The sequence below is a fragment of the Quercus suber genome, unplaced genomic scaffold (genome assembly GCF_002906115.3).
Source record: "Quercus suber isolate HL8 unplaced genomic scaffold, Cork oak 2.0 scaffold_250, whole genome shotgun sequence".
Classification (NCBI taxonomy): domain Eukaryota; kingdom Viridiplantae; phylum Streptophyta; class Magnoliopsida; order Fagales; family Fagaceae; genus Quercus; species Quercus suber.
Genome location: NW_027069706.1, coordinates 348,853 through 365,630, shown reverse-complemented (window position 1 = coordinate 365,630; position 16,778 = coordinate 348,853). Strand labels below are relative to the sequence as shown.

At 33.8% G+C, this 16,778-nt stretch overlaps 1 protein-coding gene across 2 annotated transcripts; it reads right to left on the bottom strand.

The window, feature by feature from the left end:
* Nucleotides 1-1,252: 1,252 nt before the first annotated feature.
* On the bottom strand, nt 1,253-16,402 carry LOC112029344 (G-type lectin S-receptor-like serine/threonine-protein kinase At1g11330). Of its 2 annotated transcripts, XM_065780905.1 has the most exons (11): nt 16,057-16,402; nt 11,762-11,867; nt 11,487-11,639; nt 11,201-11,411; nt 3,479-4,834; nt 3,190-3,297; nt 2,917-3,107; nt 2,628-2,838; nt 2,100-2,337; nt 1,858-2,008; nt 1,253-1,762 (listed from the first exon to the last, which is right to left on the bottom strand). In XM_065780905.1, exons 5-11 carry the CDS (start codon nt 4,749-4,751, stop codon nt 1,454-1,456), a joined length of 2,481 nt encoding a protein of 826 aa, XP_065636977.1. In that variant the 5' UTR covers nt 4,752-4,834; nt 11,201-11,411; nt 11,487-11,639; nt 11,762-11,867; nt 16,057-16,402; the 3' UTR covers nt 1,253-1,453. The 2 variants fall into 2 exon arrangements, with proteins under 2 accessions (XP_065636977.1, XP_065636978.1); XM_065780906.1 differs by lacking the exons at nt 11,487-11,639; nt 11,762-11,867.
* Nucleotides 16,403-16,778: the final 376 nt, after the last annotated feature.

Here is a 16,778-nt window from a genome sequence, read left to right as displayed (position 1 = left end):
TTACAATCAAGAAGTACTATGATCATTATGATTACCATCATTACTAGTTTTAGCATTATGTTGTTGTTTATTTCTATGTTGGTTATGTTTATATGTATTTTTATTAATAGTAACTAGTGGCTAATGTGTGCAATGCACTGGAAAGTTTTATATAAAGATGATAAAACTAATTATGTCATACCAAAACTAAAGACAGTACAATATTTCTCAAGAATGCAAAAGGTAAGTTAGGGAAAATATTAATTTCTTAATAACATAAAGAAAACTATTTTTTTTCCTTATTATATACAATCCAAAACATTGAAAATGTATCTCAAAAATTAATAAAACTCAACAAAACTAATGTATAAAACCAGTGCAAAAAGGTTTACTTCAACACCTTTTATGTGACATAAAGATTGAAGTTGGAATTGGAGACAAGGAAGAATAAGGGAAACAATTTTAGTATATTTCAAAATCCTTATGCTTTTTCTCATTGAGAATATATCATCTATAAACAACAGATAAAACTAAATTAGGAAATATAATTTATGTTCGCGCAAAATTGCAAGAATGCATAATTAATTTTAAAATTTTTAATAAGACTTTGAACCCACACAATAGAAATAGATGGTTGATCCCAAGCAGAAGTGTTGGTTGTAACTCTTTTTCCTTAAAAAATAATAAATAAAAGGTAGGGAAAAATTTTTGAAATTTTTTTGTAAATACTATCATAATCTAATCAAACATGTGAATAATGAATAGATAAGTAAATAATTTTTGTAAAACACAAATGAATTTATTTTCTTATAAATCTCAAAGAAAACACGAATGGAACAAGGAAGACGAAGAACAAAAAAAAAAAAGTTCATAAATATTTTGAATAATCACTCAAACATTTAGTAATATCAAGTGGCAAAACCATAACAATTTGTAGCTAATTTGTGAAAAAAAAAAAAAAAAAAAAAAAAAAAAAAAAAAAAAAAAAAAAAAAAAAAAAAAAAAAAAAAAAAAAATTCTAAACTTTAGTCTTTTTTTCTTTGCCTTTTTTTTTTTTTTTTTTTTTAATTCAAAACAAGTCTACTTTAGTATTTTAAGAACTTGAAAAATTAATTAATTAATTAACAAGGAAAATCGCCAAAAATACAGAGAATCTTAGTCCAAAATTCAACTGAAAAATAAACACAAAAAATTGTAGAGAAAGGGAACAGAACCTGAGGTGAGATTGGATAACACAGCGAATAGCCTTTGAAACCAATTCGAACAGAGAAGCTTGACTTAGGTAAACATAGGGTGGTAGCAGGATTTAAGAGGGTAGATTGATGGCCAAAATAAAAAATAAAAAATATTAATAAATTAAATTTCTTAGCAATGATTCAATTAAAAAAACAAAAAATTGTAAACAGTGTAAAGATCCCAACATAAAGTCAGAAATATATAACCAATTATCTCAATTGTCAAGAACACACGCTAGCTATCGACCTTGAAGCATTGTAACAGTAACATCATTAACAGAAATTTTTTTTTGGCCGCTTTGAGATGAGTTTGTATCTAAGGCAATCTGCCTTTCAATAAATGCCGGCTGCTTTGGACGAGGAAGATCAACAATCTCACTTTTAAGCATGGAAATAACAACAGATATAATAGGTCTATCTTTGACAAATTCTTGCACACATAACAGGCCGACATGTATGCATCTCAACATCTCCATTTCAAAGCATGGTTCATATATCATTGGGTCAATTAAGGCTATAATGTTGTCTGCAGTCCACAATTTCCATGCCTGGAAACATAAAAACAAGATTGAAATTCTTAGCATCAGTACTGAAAATTATTGGAGATTTAAAAAAATATGGCAATGAGATAAGGACAACTTACAAATCCTAAAAGGCTCATGGATTGCTCATCATGATAAAAGCTAGAGTTTCTCCTTCCACTTAGTATCTCTAGTAACAACACCCCAAAGCTAAAAACATCCGATTTTTCTGAAAATCTTCCTTCCATTGCATATTCAGGAGACATATAGCCACTAAATTTTTAACAATAAAACACATCAAAATCTTGTCATCATATATTATTACTATTATCTAAATGAACTGACCAAAACGAAAGGTACTTACTATGTTCCGACGACCCTATTAGTATTGGCCTGGTCTTCATTATTTCCAAAAATCCTAGCCATTCCAAAATCTGATATTTTTGGATTTAGCTCTTTATCCAACAAAATGTTACTTGCCTTTAGATCTCTGTGAATAATCCTTAATCTAGAATCTCTATGAAGGTAAAGTAGGCCTCGACCAATTCCTTCGATAATGTTGAAACGTTTTCTCCAATCCAACAGTTTTTCCTTGCAAGGATCTAATGAATTTAAACAAAAGCATTAAGAGAAACTCACAAGATGAAAGGACATGAAATATGTACATAGAAGTTCTATTGGTGAAGTTATAACTTATAAGAGAATTGGAAAAGTCTGTTTAATTGAAGTATCACAACAGAGAACATTGTTCAAATGTTTCAAAATAGTATAACGGTAATTCCTATGCAGAAAACTATTATTACTCATAGTCTAATACACTGACATTTATATGCTGAAAATTTAACATTGTAATGCATTTGTATTAAAAAGAAGGGCATCAAAATTAACTAACCAAAGAGGAATGCATCCAGACTTTTGTTTGGCATGTATTCATAGATCAACATCTTTTCTTCTCCTTCAACACAGCAACCAAGGAGCTTAACAAGATTCCGATGTTGAAGTTTCGAAATTACCACCACCTCATTCATAAATTCTTGTGACCCTTGTCCAGAGGCTTTAGAAAGTCTTTTTACTGCAATCTCTTGTCCATCTGACAATTTCCCCTATAAACAAACATCAAATGGTTAACTAGACATTCAAATTATTATTAGACAAGAAACCTCTAGTAGAGCGATCATTACCCAATATACAGGACCAAATCCACCCTGCCCAAGTTTGTTAGATAGATGGAAGTTTTTAGTTGCACTAGCAAGCTCCTCAAAATTGAATAGTGGTAGCTCCTGGCCTTTAACTTGTTCCAGGTTTTCACTATGAAATTTTGGTTGTGCTTCTCTGTTGAACAATAAGATCTCTGTCGCTTTCTTTTTTCTTGCTAATGTCCACTATAGTAGTCAGTAATGAAATATATAGCAACATTTACAAGTCCACAGAGCAAATTTAAATGGGGATATTACATTTTTGTTTTGCCATCCACATCCACAATAAATAAGAGCAGATGGAAAGGAAAATTGTTCCTGTGATCACTGTGATTGTGACAATTTTTTTCACATCTCTCGCTTTACCTGTAAATCAGGGGGGAAAAAGTATAATACTTGTTAAAAAAAAATAAGCTGCAAATAAAGAATCTTTTTACACTGATTTACTTGGTTGAAGTTAGAAGACTAAGTAACCTAGCAACTAGAACATTTGTGGATAATTTGAAGCCTAATTTTCACATAAAAGTATAAAACAAAAACAACTTACCAAGTTCTGAGTAGGCCACACGAATGTAAAGATCAAGTCCAGAACTGGAGAATTGCTGTGTATCAATTAGTTTATTTGTCCAAGACATACAGCCAATGCCAGTGTCAAATGCATATGCTATACAAGAACAATTCTCCAAGCATTGCACCCTGCATTTGTTTTCAAAAGCACTTGACCAAACTGCAATGTCTGGCACTTTCATCATCTTCAAATTCAAAAAACCATCTTTTTTGCCTTCACCACCAGTGTTCACCCTCTCACACTGCAACGGTGTCCTCCTAACACATCCACTAGTCCAATTTCCTCGATTCCATTCTTTGGTATTATTTGGCTCGAACCCCTGGAAGCAGCTGCAAATTGGTGAATTCTTTGGATTACAGGTTCCAAATGCCCCACAGTTGCCATAAACGTCACACTCAGTCAGCAAAGCTGACCACCCAGTATCCTCTCTCCCATTATTCAAATCTTTTTGCACTAGATTCCCTTGTGAATTCAAGGCATAATATGACGATACAGCCTTGTCTGCAAAATCAAAAGTTAGATAAAAATTTCCATCTTGATCATCTACAAAACTGAATCCGTCAAGATATACAGAATTCATATCCGGTATTCCAATGAAGATCCGACTGTTCCATGGACCACTGCGCCAATGTGGGCTACCATCTTTCCAAATGAATACTTGGGGAAGACCAAGAGGTTGAATACCGACAGAGAAGATTCCAATGGATGGATCAGAAGGGCTTTTCCAAGATGTAATCTGCATTTTCTTGCCTGTTCTTACATTAGCACTAAGCTTCATCTTTGGCAAGAATGTATCAGAAGGATATTGGAAACTCTCCCATATGATTGCCCCTGTAGTGATTTCTTGCAAGACAAGATTCCCTGAATCCAAAAGCTGGGCACTTGAATTGGGAGCAGAGTTTGTAACATTCGCCGACCAAATTACCTCCTTTTGTCCATTTAGTACCACAAGAACTCCATCCTCAGATATAGTAAGAACCCCATTAGAATCCCTTAGAGGTCTCTGTCTGTTAGCTACCCATACAACTGTGAATACAGAAATGTTATTATACCATATTCCAACATATCGATTGGTAGAATTTTCAGGGCTGAAGAATCCCAGGTTGAAAGCACTTCCATTGGAGGTTATATAGTCAGGGTCTTTGATGGGTTGAGAAGCTGTCATGGTGTCTGTGGCAGAACCAAATTCTAAACAAACGCAACATAGCAAGACTATAAAAACGGACATACTTGTATTTCGAACACGTCCCATAACTTGTTCAATGCTGAGAATGAAGATTTAGATGCCAGGAGCATCATTCAGCCATTGCTTCTTTTCATTCTTTTCTTAAAGAGCTGCATAGTTGAACTTTCTATTACTCAAAGTCAAAGCAGCCCATATTGACTCAAATGTGAAACAATATTCATTTGTCAACTTGCTCGTCTTTGAAGCAAAATATTTTGAAATTAGATACCCAATGGATTGCATTCACACACAAGATCACTATAAAGGCTTGTGAAAAAACTCACAAACTTTCTTCTCAACAATCATTTCAGCATTAAACCACACAATGGCTCCATGGAAGCTTCCATGATCCATCTCTAGGAAGATAGTTGAATTATTTTCTTGTTATTTTGACATTATTTTTGTTATTAGATTTTCCATAATAAGTATCATTTATATCTACCATTTCATAAAAGTGAGACTAAATATTTTTTCACACTCCTTTATATCCGCCATTTTCATACACATTTCCACAATTAATGCTAAAATTAATATACCAATATTAAAAAGCAGAAAAAAAAATGTTCATACTTAAAATATAAAAGTGGATGTGCGATATAAAAAAGCAAATTCAAAAAAAAATAAAAGCCGAAGAAGTCATGAACCATTAAATGGACAGAATTTGATGTTGTTGGGTGCACGTGCACATTGCACTGGCACCATTGGTCCAGCCCACATGGTAAAGGCCCAATTGTTTGGGCGTGTCATTGTTAGCGTAGTTTTGGTCTCTTGTTTCAAATAGATTTAGAAGAAGGCAATGATGGTACATGCCCACAAGAGGAAGGATAAATTTTAAGTTTTAAATTTAAAAAAAAAAAAAAAAAAAATAGTGCAGTGTCTATACGAGGGCAAAGAAAAGAAGAGATTTTCTTTAATCGTGAAACATGTACAAATTGATTAAAACTGTTAATTTTTTTTTTTAATTCACATAAGACTAGATTGAGACCCAACAGATGTCAAGATAGATTAGTTTTCTATCTCAATTTATTTGAGAATTTTTCTTAGGTATTTGTTCAAAATGTGAATAAAGTGCATTTTAATGAAATTTTTTGAAAATTTCATGTTTAATCGTGTTATTCATGCATACCGTTTAAGATTCTAGTATATAGTCATTTAACTTGCATCACATACCCAAAATAAAATATAGTTTCATTCTTAGATATCATCCACATGTAATAGAATAGGTCCTTTCATTATTTTTTTTTCATATAAAATAATAAATTTTTAATTAAAATTTCAAAAAGCCTGCTTGTGAAGAAATTGGCATATGCGACGTAAAAGTTTTTTTTTTTTTTTAATTTCTTAAGAAATTACACATGAGAAATTGTTGCATTTAACATTCCCATGCAACATGTAGATGGAACATATCTATTAGGAACGTACCCAAAAAAAAAAAAAAAAGACAAAAACAATCAAGCTAGAGCTCATATGGACGTGATTACAAGAGTTACGTGTTTAGGATAGTTACTAGGAGATAGAATAACTTGAGTTAGGGATTAAGAGCACACATCACATTAATAACATATGTAAATCTTTATGAGCACATATATATAGAATTAGTAAGCCAATAATGAGTAACTGATTCTAAGAGCTTCTTTTCATTCTTCCTATCCCATGTGTTGTTTCAAATCTTTGCATTATTATTAGTGGTATGCTTTCCTGTGATAATAAAAGTAGTCTACATTTTTCTTAGCACATGATCTTGATTGATATCCTTTTTTTCTTTTTCTTTTTTTAAGTTCCTTCATCTTTTGCCTTAGCATCCACATCCGGATCTCATATATCACTTATACCATACCATACCACTTATACCATACCATTTTGCAATACACCCAACATTCCAACTTTTATTTTCCTATTCTACTCATTAAAATAATATTTTTACACAATAAAATAATATATCCTAAAACCCAAATAAAAACAAAATCCCAATACCCAAATAACCTCTGCAACTACCTGCTACTACCACCACCACGAAGAACATACCAAAACTGTTGTTTTCTTGAAACCCCAGAAACACCAGCCACAAACTCATGGCCATCGAAACCTAGAAACCCATAGATTAACAAAATTAAAATCAAAATCAAACCCATAGATTAACCCAGAACTCCAAACCCGCCGATCCACCACGATCCTCAGCCCCAGAGCCACCACAACCCACCACGACCTGCCACGATCCACACCGATTCAAAAAAATCGGACTCCATTTCCAAATCAATCGGGCCAAAACACACACACACACACACACAAACGATTCACAAAAATTGGGTTCATTCCCTCAAATCTAAATCAATCAACTTTCACATTAATTTACACAAATTTTCGTTTATATCAAGAATTTCCCCCAACACCCAAACCAAAACAGAAACAAAAAAAACCCACAATATTTTTGTCTCACACACCAAACAGTCAAGCAAACCTTGCAACCCACGGTTAAAAAATAGTCAACACCACCACCACCACCCTCTCCGCCCATCAACACCACCAAAAAAAAAAAAAAAAATCATAGTAACCCACAGTCAAAAACCAGACCCACCACCGCCGAAGCTCAAAGAAAGCGAATTCGCCGTTGGGAAGCTTGAAGGAAGTTGATTTTGTTGACCCACGCGGAAAAGGAAAAATGAAAGAAAGAGAGAGTTACCGGAGAAGGAAAAAAGCGAAGACCCACCCACCACCGATCTAGAAACCCACCGCCAATCTAGAGACCCACCACCGATCTAGAAACCCAACGCCAATCTAGAGAGTTGCCAGAGAGAGTGAAGATATTGAGAAGAATCAGAGAGCAAGAAAAAGAGAGAGCAGAAAGAAAGAGAGAGAAAAGAAGAGAAAAAATAAGAGAGGAGAGAGAAATTGCCGGGTTAAAATGAGAGAAAAGAGAGAAATGAGAGTATTAAAAAATTATTTTTTTTATGCAATTCAGCTACAGTACCATCTTACATTTGAGATGGTACTATAGCTATATCTCAAATTTTTTTAGCATTTTAGCCTATGGCCTTCCCGTTGCTGGCGTTTTTTGGGCTTGTATGCCAAATGTGCCTTACATTTGGCATATAGCAAGCCCAATGCGGATGCTCTAAGTTGTTAGACTCTAATTTTACAAGTTCATCAGCTTAAGAATTATCACCATTCTTCTTCATATTTACATGCGACAATGAGAGCACTTGCAATACTCCTAAACCTATGTGTTTATTCATAATTTTAATTAATTTTAACATTAAGTGTGTGTTTGAATAGAACTTATTTTGCTGAAAACTGAAAAATGAAAACAATAAAAAATATATATATTTTAGTTACTCTTCATTAATGAATTTACTGTTCAGCACACCACTACCTAAAAAAAAAAAAAAAAAAATGCGTACCTATTATAAAAAAAAAAAAAAAAAAGGTTCAAACCCTGTTGATATGGCAAATTGTTTAGTAATAGGTAAAAAAAAAATGTTGTCAATGATAAATCCAAATAAGAACCAATAAAAACTTGTTAACTCAACTGTTACGATAGATGTGAAATTTTGAATGTTTGTGGCATTCCTTGCCTAGACTCTCAAACACCTAGTTATTTCTGGAGTAAGCTTAAATCAGGCTTCAAGATCCAAGTTCTGTATAACAATCATGATATCTTCCATCTCGGGTTTACATTTTTTTTCTTACATTTATTAGCTTACATACATGCTACAGCATAAGGTGGGGCATGCTCAATGCATCCCACACAAGAGGAATGCTAGAAGTCCTCTGAGCCGTACAAACAAACTAGGGAAAACAAAATGCAAGCACTTGGATTTCATCTTGCTCCGGTGTTCACCACTCTTCCCCACTCTTCGTAGCCAAAAAAATCTGTGCAACCATTACATGGAGACACTTACACAGAAAACCATGGAGAAAAAACCTGTCAACCCTCTAGTCCAGGCACAAAATCTTCCTAGCATGAGACACTTACACAGAAAACCATGGAGAAAAAACCAGAACTGAATTTGTTTCAAACAAAATATATATGTCTAAATGCACCTGCCAAGCCAGTTATAGTGTTATACTCCTTTCCTTGAAGCACAAAACTCTGCTCTAACACTTCGTAAGTATTGCCCAATTTTAAGGAAAAACCTGTCAACCAGTTTCCATTGTGGTCCTAAAGGCCCTGACTGGGTTTCCCTTGCAGGTGCCATGTTAAGCTTCGCTAGATGACCGGAAGAGGGGACCAGGCGATCAAAACTGATATTTTTGGAGCAAGAACAGTATGGATATCTAAGTGGAAAAATTCTCTTGCATGTTTTATTATCCAAGAAAATATAAGTCGTGATAAGCAAAAAGAGTGCATGCTTTGTGAACCAAATATTCCAAGTAGTCAAGAGAAAAGGAAACAAATCCAATTCAGGAAGGTTAATGAAAGAAAGAAATCAGTTCAAAGAAGCAAAATGTAATACTAGATTCAATGCAATCTCATTGTAGGTCAATGCAAAATTCCACTAACAATATGTTTGGAAGTTTGGAAGGAAAGGAGTAGAGATTATCAAATGAAAAGAGAGGAAAGCGGAGGAAAATATTTATCCCCCTTTCCCTTGTTTTGACCTCCTTAAAAATAAATAAATTGGAGAATATCCCTCCCTTATTGGATGTCATAAAAATTAAAATGGGAAGAGAGGAAATGATAAAATATCATTCAAAACGACAATTATACTTGAATAAATTGAAAGGCTCATGAGATAAGGATGACTTACTATAAAGTTATGATTTCCAACCATACTGTGTTGGCTTTAATTTCGTATCAAATTTGATTGTAATTTCTTCAATCATTTCCCCTGTATGTATGTGGGTTTATTTGTAAGGAATGAGTGTGAAAGATTGGTGAAGAAACAAGCTTCAAAAGTTGAATCAGTGGATTTCGCGACTAGCTCGTGAGTAGCTCGCGAGTAGCAACCCGCGAAAAAGACACGTGTGGAGCACATGACTAGAAGATGAAGAGTCGTGTCAGGCTATCAATTTCGCGACTGTCTCACGAGAAGGGCCAACTCACGAAGGACCCGCGAAAGTTTCTATTTGGCAAAAAGTTGTGTTTGCTTTACCAAGTCTTTACCCACATTATATATACCCTCATTACCCACGAATTGTAAAAAATGCTTTTCAAAAAGAAAACCCTAGCAAATACACTAGAAAGTGAGAGATTGTTATACCTACAATCATCTACACATTTCCTTGTAGTTTTCCTCAAACTCCTACCTCTCCATCTTTAGATCCTTGAGAGGTTGTTAGCCCAAACACTTACCAGACCCATTCTGAGTGTTAAGTGAGATTTTGGTGCTGCTGGGAAACATTGGAAGGAGCTATTCATTGACAGATGCAATCAGGTTGAATTGCGAGATCCGGAAAATTAGAGAAGACAAGACTTCGTGAAGTCCGTTAGTAGCAGGAGCTTGGAAGGCTCGAGTACATAGGGTAGAATAGGCTTGGAGGGTATTTTGTTATTTGTGTACTCCAACTTTATTCTCTAGTGGATCAATTTCAACTTAGAGGGTCGTGGAGAGGTTTTCGCCGAATTCTTCGGTTTCCTCTTCGATAACATGTCTCAGTGTTATCTTGTGTTTGCATCTCTCTTCCCTACTCTTTAAGTTTTCATTTTTTTGTTGATGATGGATGAATATAGCTTAGGGTAGTACTATTGGTTCATTGCGTTTATTTACTCTTATTCCACACTTAGTTTAAGTTAAAAGTAAAAGCAATCTAACCGTAATTTTTAATTGGGAGTCTAAACAAGCTCTTGTATTTTAGCACAAATCTGAGCTTTCACTTACAAATCCTAAAAGGCTCATGGACGGACTGCTCGTCACAATAAAAGCCAGAGTTTCTTCTTCCACTTATTAGTACTAATTTAAATTGAATTGACCAAAACAAAAGGTACTTACTACGTTTCAACGACCCTATTAGTATTGGACTAGTCTTCATTATTTCCGAAAATTCTGGCCATTCCAAAATCTAATATTTTTGGATTTAGCTCTTTATCCGACAAGATTTCACTTCCCCTTAAATCTCTATTAATAATCCTTAATCTAGAATCCCTATGTAGGTAAAGTAGACCTCAACCAATTCCTTCAATAATGTTGAAATGTTTTCTCCAATCTAATAGTTTTTCCTTGTGAGGATCTAATGAATTAAAACAAAATCATTATGAGAAACTCACAAGGTGAAAGAACATAAAATTTGAAAAAGAAGTTCTAGTGGTGAAGTTATAAGAGAATTGGAAAAGTCTGTTTCAATTGAAGTATGACAAAAAAAAAACATTGCTCAAATGTCTCATAATACTATAACGGTAATTCTTGTTGCCCACGGTGTGTATGTACACAGTGTGTGCAACAATCACTACTCATACACTGATAATTATACGCAGAAAATTTACCTGTAACACAAATGTATTATATGTATTATAAGAAAGGGCATCAAAATTAACTTACCAAAGAGGAATGCATCTAGAGTTTTGTTTAGCATGAATTCATAGATCAGCATCTTTTCTTCTCCTTCAACACAGCAACCAAGGAGCTTAACAAGATTCTGATGTTGAAGTTTAGAAATTACCACCACACCATTCATAAATTCTTGTAACCCTTGTCCTGAAGTTTTAGAAAGACTTTTTACTGCAATCTCTTGTCCATCTGACAATTTTCCCTATAAACAAACATCTATTGGTTAACTAGACATTCAAATTATTAGACAAGAAACCTCTAGTAGAGCAACCATTACCCTATATAAGGGCCCAAATCCACCCTGCCCAAGCCTGTTAGATAGATGGAAGTTGTTAGTTGCACTTGCTAGCTTCTCAAAATTGAATAACGGTAGGTCCTGGACTTTAACTTGGTCCAGGTTGTCACTAAGAAATTTTGGTGTGTTTCTTCTCTGTTGAACAATAAGATCTTCGTCACTTTCTTTTTACTTGCTAATGTCCACTATAGTAGTGAGTAATGTAACATATAGCAACATTTACTAGTCCACTAAGTTAATTTAAGTGGGAATATTACATTTTGGCTTTGCCATCCACCTCCACAGTAAATAAGTCCAGATGGAAAGGAAAATTGTTCCTGTAAATCAGTGATTGTGACAGTTTTTTCACATCTCCCACTTTATCTGTAAATCAGGGAAAAACAAAAGAATAATACTTGTTCAAACAAAATAGACTGCCAAATGGAGTTAAATAAGGAGTCTTTTAAATGGTGTTCGGTTGAAGTTATAGGACTAAGTTTCATATGGTATTAAACTGGACCATTAGTGTATAATTTGAAGCGTAATTTTCACATAAAAGTATAAAAAAATAAACAACTTTCCAAGTTCTGAGTAGGCCGCACTAATGTAAAGTTCAACTCCACAACTGGACAATTGCTGTGTATCAATGTTTATCAGTCTAAGACATACAACCAATGCCAGTTTCATATGCATATGCTAAACAAGAACAATTCTCCAAGAACTGCTCTCTGCATTTGTTTTGAAAAGCAGTTGACCAATCTGCAAAAGTCTGGCACTTTCATCATCTTCAGTTTCAAAAACCCATCTTTTTTGTCTCCTTCACCACCAGTATAATTGCCTCAATTCCATTATTCGATATTCTTTGGCTTGAATCCTAGGAAGCAACTGCAAATTGGTGAATTCTGTGGAGATTGATACCATCATATTCTTCACTATCTCAAGATTTGAGTGTTGATTAGCGCCTTAGGAATCATTGGAGCAACCCAAAATTAGCCATGGTAGCTTGAAGTTGCAATTAGAGCTTAGTTGCAAATCCATTTGGTAGAGTAGAGAAAGGAATTGCGAAGTTGGTTGCGAGCAAAAGCTTAGAGGGCTTGAGTACATAGATATTATGTACTGTAACTATCTATTCTAGTGGATTGGTTTCGGTGGTAAGACCACAAAGGTTCCCTCTAATTCTTGAGGTTTCCTCTTCAATAACATATCCATGTGTTATGGCTGTGTTATTGTAGTTTTGATTTCTGTGGGCTATTCATTTTATTTGTTTATCCATGCTTAGTTTTGATTTCTGTATTCTTATGTTAATTGGTTAATCACTTTAATTTGGACTTAATTCTAAGATTGGCCTACAATTGACTAAATCTTAATCAAGTTAGATTTGATTGTGCTCAAAAACTTATTTCTCCATTGTTTAGTTAACAAGAGAAAATAGGGGTGAAATAGTGGGACTCGAGTTTTCCACCTGGCCTACCAAATTGTCTTCTACCCAAACTGTTGCTAGTGGTATCTTGTATAGAGCATATTTTGGGTACTATGGAATCCTAAGTTATGGTTCCCTATTAGTTATTTTCATTGGTTTCGCTGGGGTAGCTATTTGGAGTCAGCTGTGTTTTAGGACAGCTACAAAATCTTCTTTTAGTAGCTTCCAAGGATTGGCTCTTTGGTCCTTGTGGTATTTTTTGAGTTGGAAAAAAAAAAAAAAAAAAAAAAAAATTGTAGTCAGCTGTTTATTGTAGCCCAATGGATTAAAAACTTAAACCGTTATGAATTCATAATTAATTTAAAAACTAATTAAAAAAAGAAATAAATAGGGCATATATGTAAGAATTCGCCACCTTGATTGAAAATGTCTAAATAAAATTAAACAATTTTCAAGTGCATTTTCTTAAATTACATAAGACATAACAAAGGATAAACAAAAAATTAATATTATAATTATAAATGTAACATTATAATTAAAAATTAAAATGTCTAAATATTATAATCCTTCAAACACAAAGTATAATTACATAAATAAAAAAATAACTTCCAAGTTGTAACATTACAAAATAAAGAACCATTCAAAAAAAAACACAACATCATCATATAAACATAAATTTTAATATTTTCAAGTACATAAAGTCATAATGAATCAAATAATAAAAAATTACAAATAGATTTTTTTGGGTGGGGATAAATGAGGATAAATTTTATTCTAAAAAAACAATAAGGGGTCTCAAAGGAACTTGCCCATGAGTATCAACAAGAGCCAATTGAAGAATAGAATTGATGGGTTACATTTCTATGAAACAAGCAGGATGAGGTCTACTACTAGGTTTTGATTTCTCAGATTAGTTTGGAGGGAGGAGAATGGAGATAGTTGTTGGGGATTGTATGGACCCATGGATTAGTCCATATATAATATATTGGTATTTGAGTCTGTATATAATATATATACAGACTGACCCTTGTTATTGTTAAGCAATGGAATTGAGTTTCGAATTCCTTACCAATTGGGAGCCATTGATTTCTTCAATCTTAAAGATATTAGAAGCTCCTAATCAGCCCAACTTAGAGATCAAGGCTTTATTTAGATCATCAGTTCTTCTGGGGCCAAGGCCTTCAACTACTCTTGGGTATAGGTGCCTATCTGAATGTTCATTCTGTGGCAGATGCTCTTTTAAATTAATAAGAACTAGTCGCAGACTCACACGATGCGTGGGAATATATAATTACTAGTTGTTAACCCGTGTGATGCACCGGATAGTTAGCAAAATGTATCAATGAAGATCAAGTTTTCAAATCAAAGAATCTCTTAGATTACTATAATTCTGTGAAATCATCTGAATGCTATAAACTTTTTTTTTTTTTAATATCGATAAGACTAATCCCTAAAACTGTAAACACAAATTACAACTTCGTGTAAAGTGTACATTCATAACCCAATCACACACGCACAACTTAGAGTGCTGATACTCATACTCTATACCTGTAAGGAAGGCAACATCAAAAACCTCTTACATATGTGGGTTAGATTTAAATCAAACTACATATATTCCAAGTCTAATAAGCCAACTCAATGGTAGACAATTCAAAGAAAGCTTTTAAGAACCTGAGACCGTGAACTTAATCTCAATAGATTAACAAAACTTTCACCTAATATGACAAGTAACATAGCTGGGTTCATGGATTGTAAATGGATTTTACATATTGATTGTCTGTAAGACATTGAGCATGTACTGTTGTGTGTGCTTATTAGACATTGAGCATGCTCTGTCATGTATTCTATAACTGATTAGTAATGTGAGTCAAGCTTGAATTCAAGCTAATGAGTGTCTCTATACTAAAAAAAGGGGAGAAAACAATTCTACAATAAGAAGTACACCACACCCAAAAAAAAAAAAAAAAAAATCTAAAATAAATGGCTACAATCTGGAAGAAGGAAAAAAACAATGTGCTAAATGGACATTGTATATACTTAGTAAGAAGAACATCTCCAAGTATTAGACCTGCAAAATGGACATGGTACAAACTTAAATTCTAGAAAAGGAACAAAACATTGGTTCACGCAGCAAAAATTGCCCCACAACAAAGAAGGGGTGAACCTGTTCCCAAGAGCTCTTGGACCGAGTCTTGGCTGCCCATTCTTATTGGTCTCAGCATCAAGCTAAGCCACAAGGAAAGCATCAAGCTGGAACTCCAATGATCATGGAGGCACCAGCTGAGGTCCCAATTGAATAACATTGAGGTGAAGGTATCCATTGGGGTGAAGGTATCCAATTGTGATGATGTAAAGAGATAAAACAAAAAAGTTGACAGGAACATAAACAAAAATTGTACAAATAATTCAATTTCATGTAATATTCTCACTCAACTCATTGCTAGCTTTCCCACGGTGGAAAGGTTGGATGATGTGATGGAATAAGGTCATCATTCTAACACAAGTTACACTGTTTTTCAGTTAAATTCATTCATTGTGTAGAGAACTTAAAGAACAAAATGGTACAAATCATATTATCATCTTGATTGGCTTTTATTCAAAGTAGCAGGCAAGAATTCTAACTTCCTAAGTTGAAACTTGTATATTTTTCAATATTTTTAGAACTGAAAGTAACAGTTGGTTTATATTAGACAGTGAAGAAATTCATGTTCACAGTTTAATCCTTTTGCTTTACAAATGTTGACACCAAAATAATAAAGCAATACTTTTGACAGGGGTGATTGGCAGGGAGAGACAAACAAATCAAAGCTTCAGAGAAACAAAATAATCAAACACTGAATTAGAAGGTGAAATCAAGGTGACCTATTTTGGTTGCTAAACAAAAGATTTGATTGCTTCTATTAGATCAGACAATCAAACAAATATACAATAAAACTTGGGCGATGCTTAATGTCAACACTATCTTTATAAGCGATGCCTCCAAGCCAAAGCCCCTTTTTCAGTTTGGCTCAGGCATTTTGTCAAACACTTTGAGGGTAAAGGGTTGGCCTATGTTCATTTCTTAAGCGATGAAGAGCTAACTATCAGAGCTTACTGGGAAAAAAATTCAGAACATAGAGTTTAAAAAAACTTAAAAGAGAGATAAAGATAGACCTGGTGAGGCCAAGTGGCCAACGATGACAACGGAGAAGGCAGGCACACCCACTGCCAGAGATGGACCTGTGGTAGGATTCGCTTAACGGTGGGACTAAGGCAGTCATTCAAGTGGGGTTGTTCTGCCTTGGGGTGTTGGGGGCTGAAACCGTTGCAGGAGAAGATAGATAGTGGACTGGAGAGTAGAGACAGAGGAGAAGACAGCGGTGATTGAACGTGATGGTGTGAGACTGGGCTCCACAGTAGCTGGGTGGTGATTGCTGGTCATCTTGCTGGAGAGAGAGTCGCACCCTAAAAGGTTAGAAAGAGAGAGCAGAGGGAAAAGTGGAAGAAAAGGTCTGGTATAAAATCATAAGGAAAAAAATAATATATGTATATATATAAAACTAATTATCAAACGTTTTTTATTATATAGTATTTATAGATTATAAAATATATAAAAAAATAACAATTATTTCAAGTATTATCATATCTTTGAAAAGATTTTTGCAAGTATCTTTTATCTTTTTATCTTTATAAATATATAACTAAATTTTATAAATTTCAAATTTATTATTCAAATTTCTCATCTCTTAAGAAATAAGGAAATAATAATAATAATAAAAATTCATCACAAAATTACAATATTTTCTCAACCAAAATTAAAATGAAACAAAAGGAATAAAATATAGATTTTATAATAATTTATTACTCAAACAATTGGTACACATTCAAATTCATAG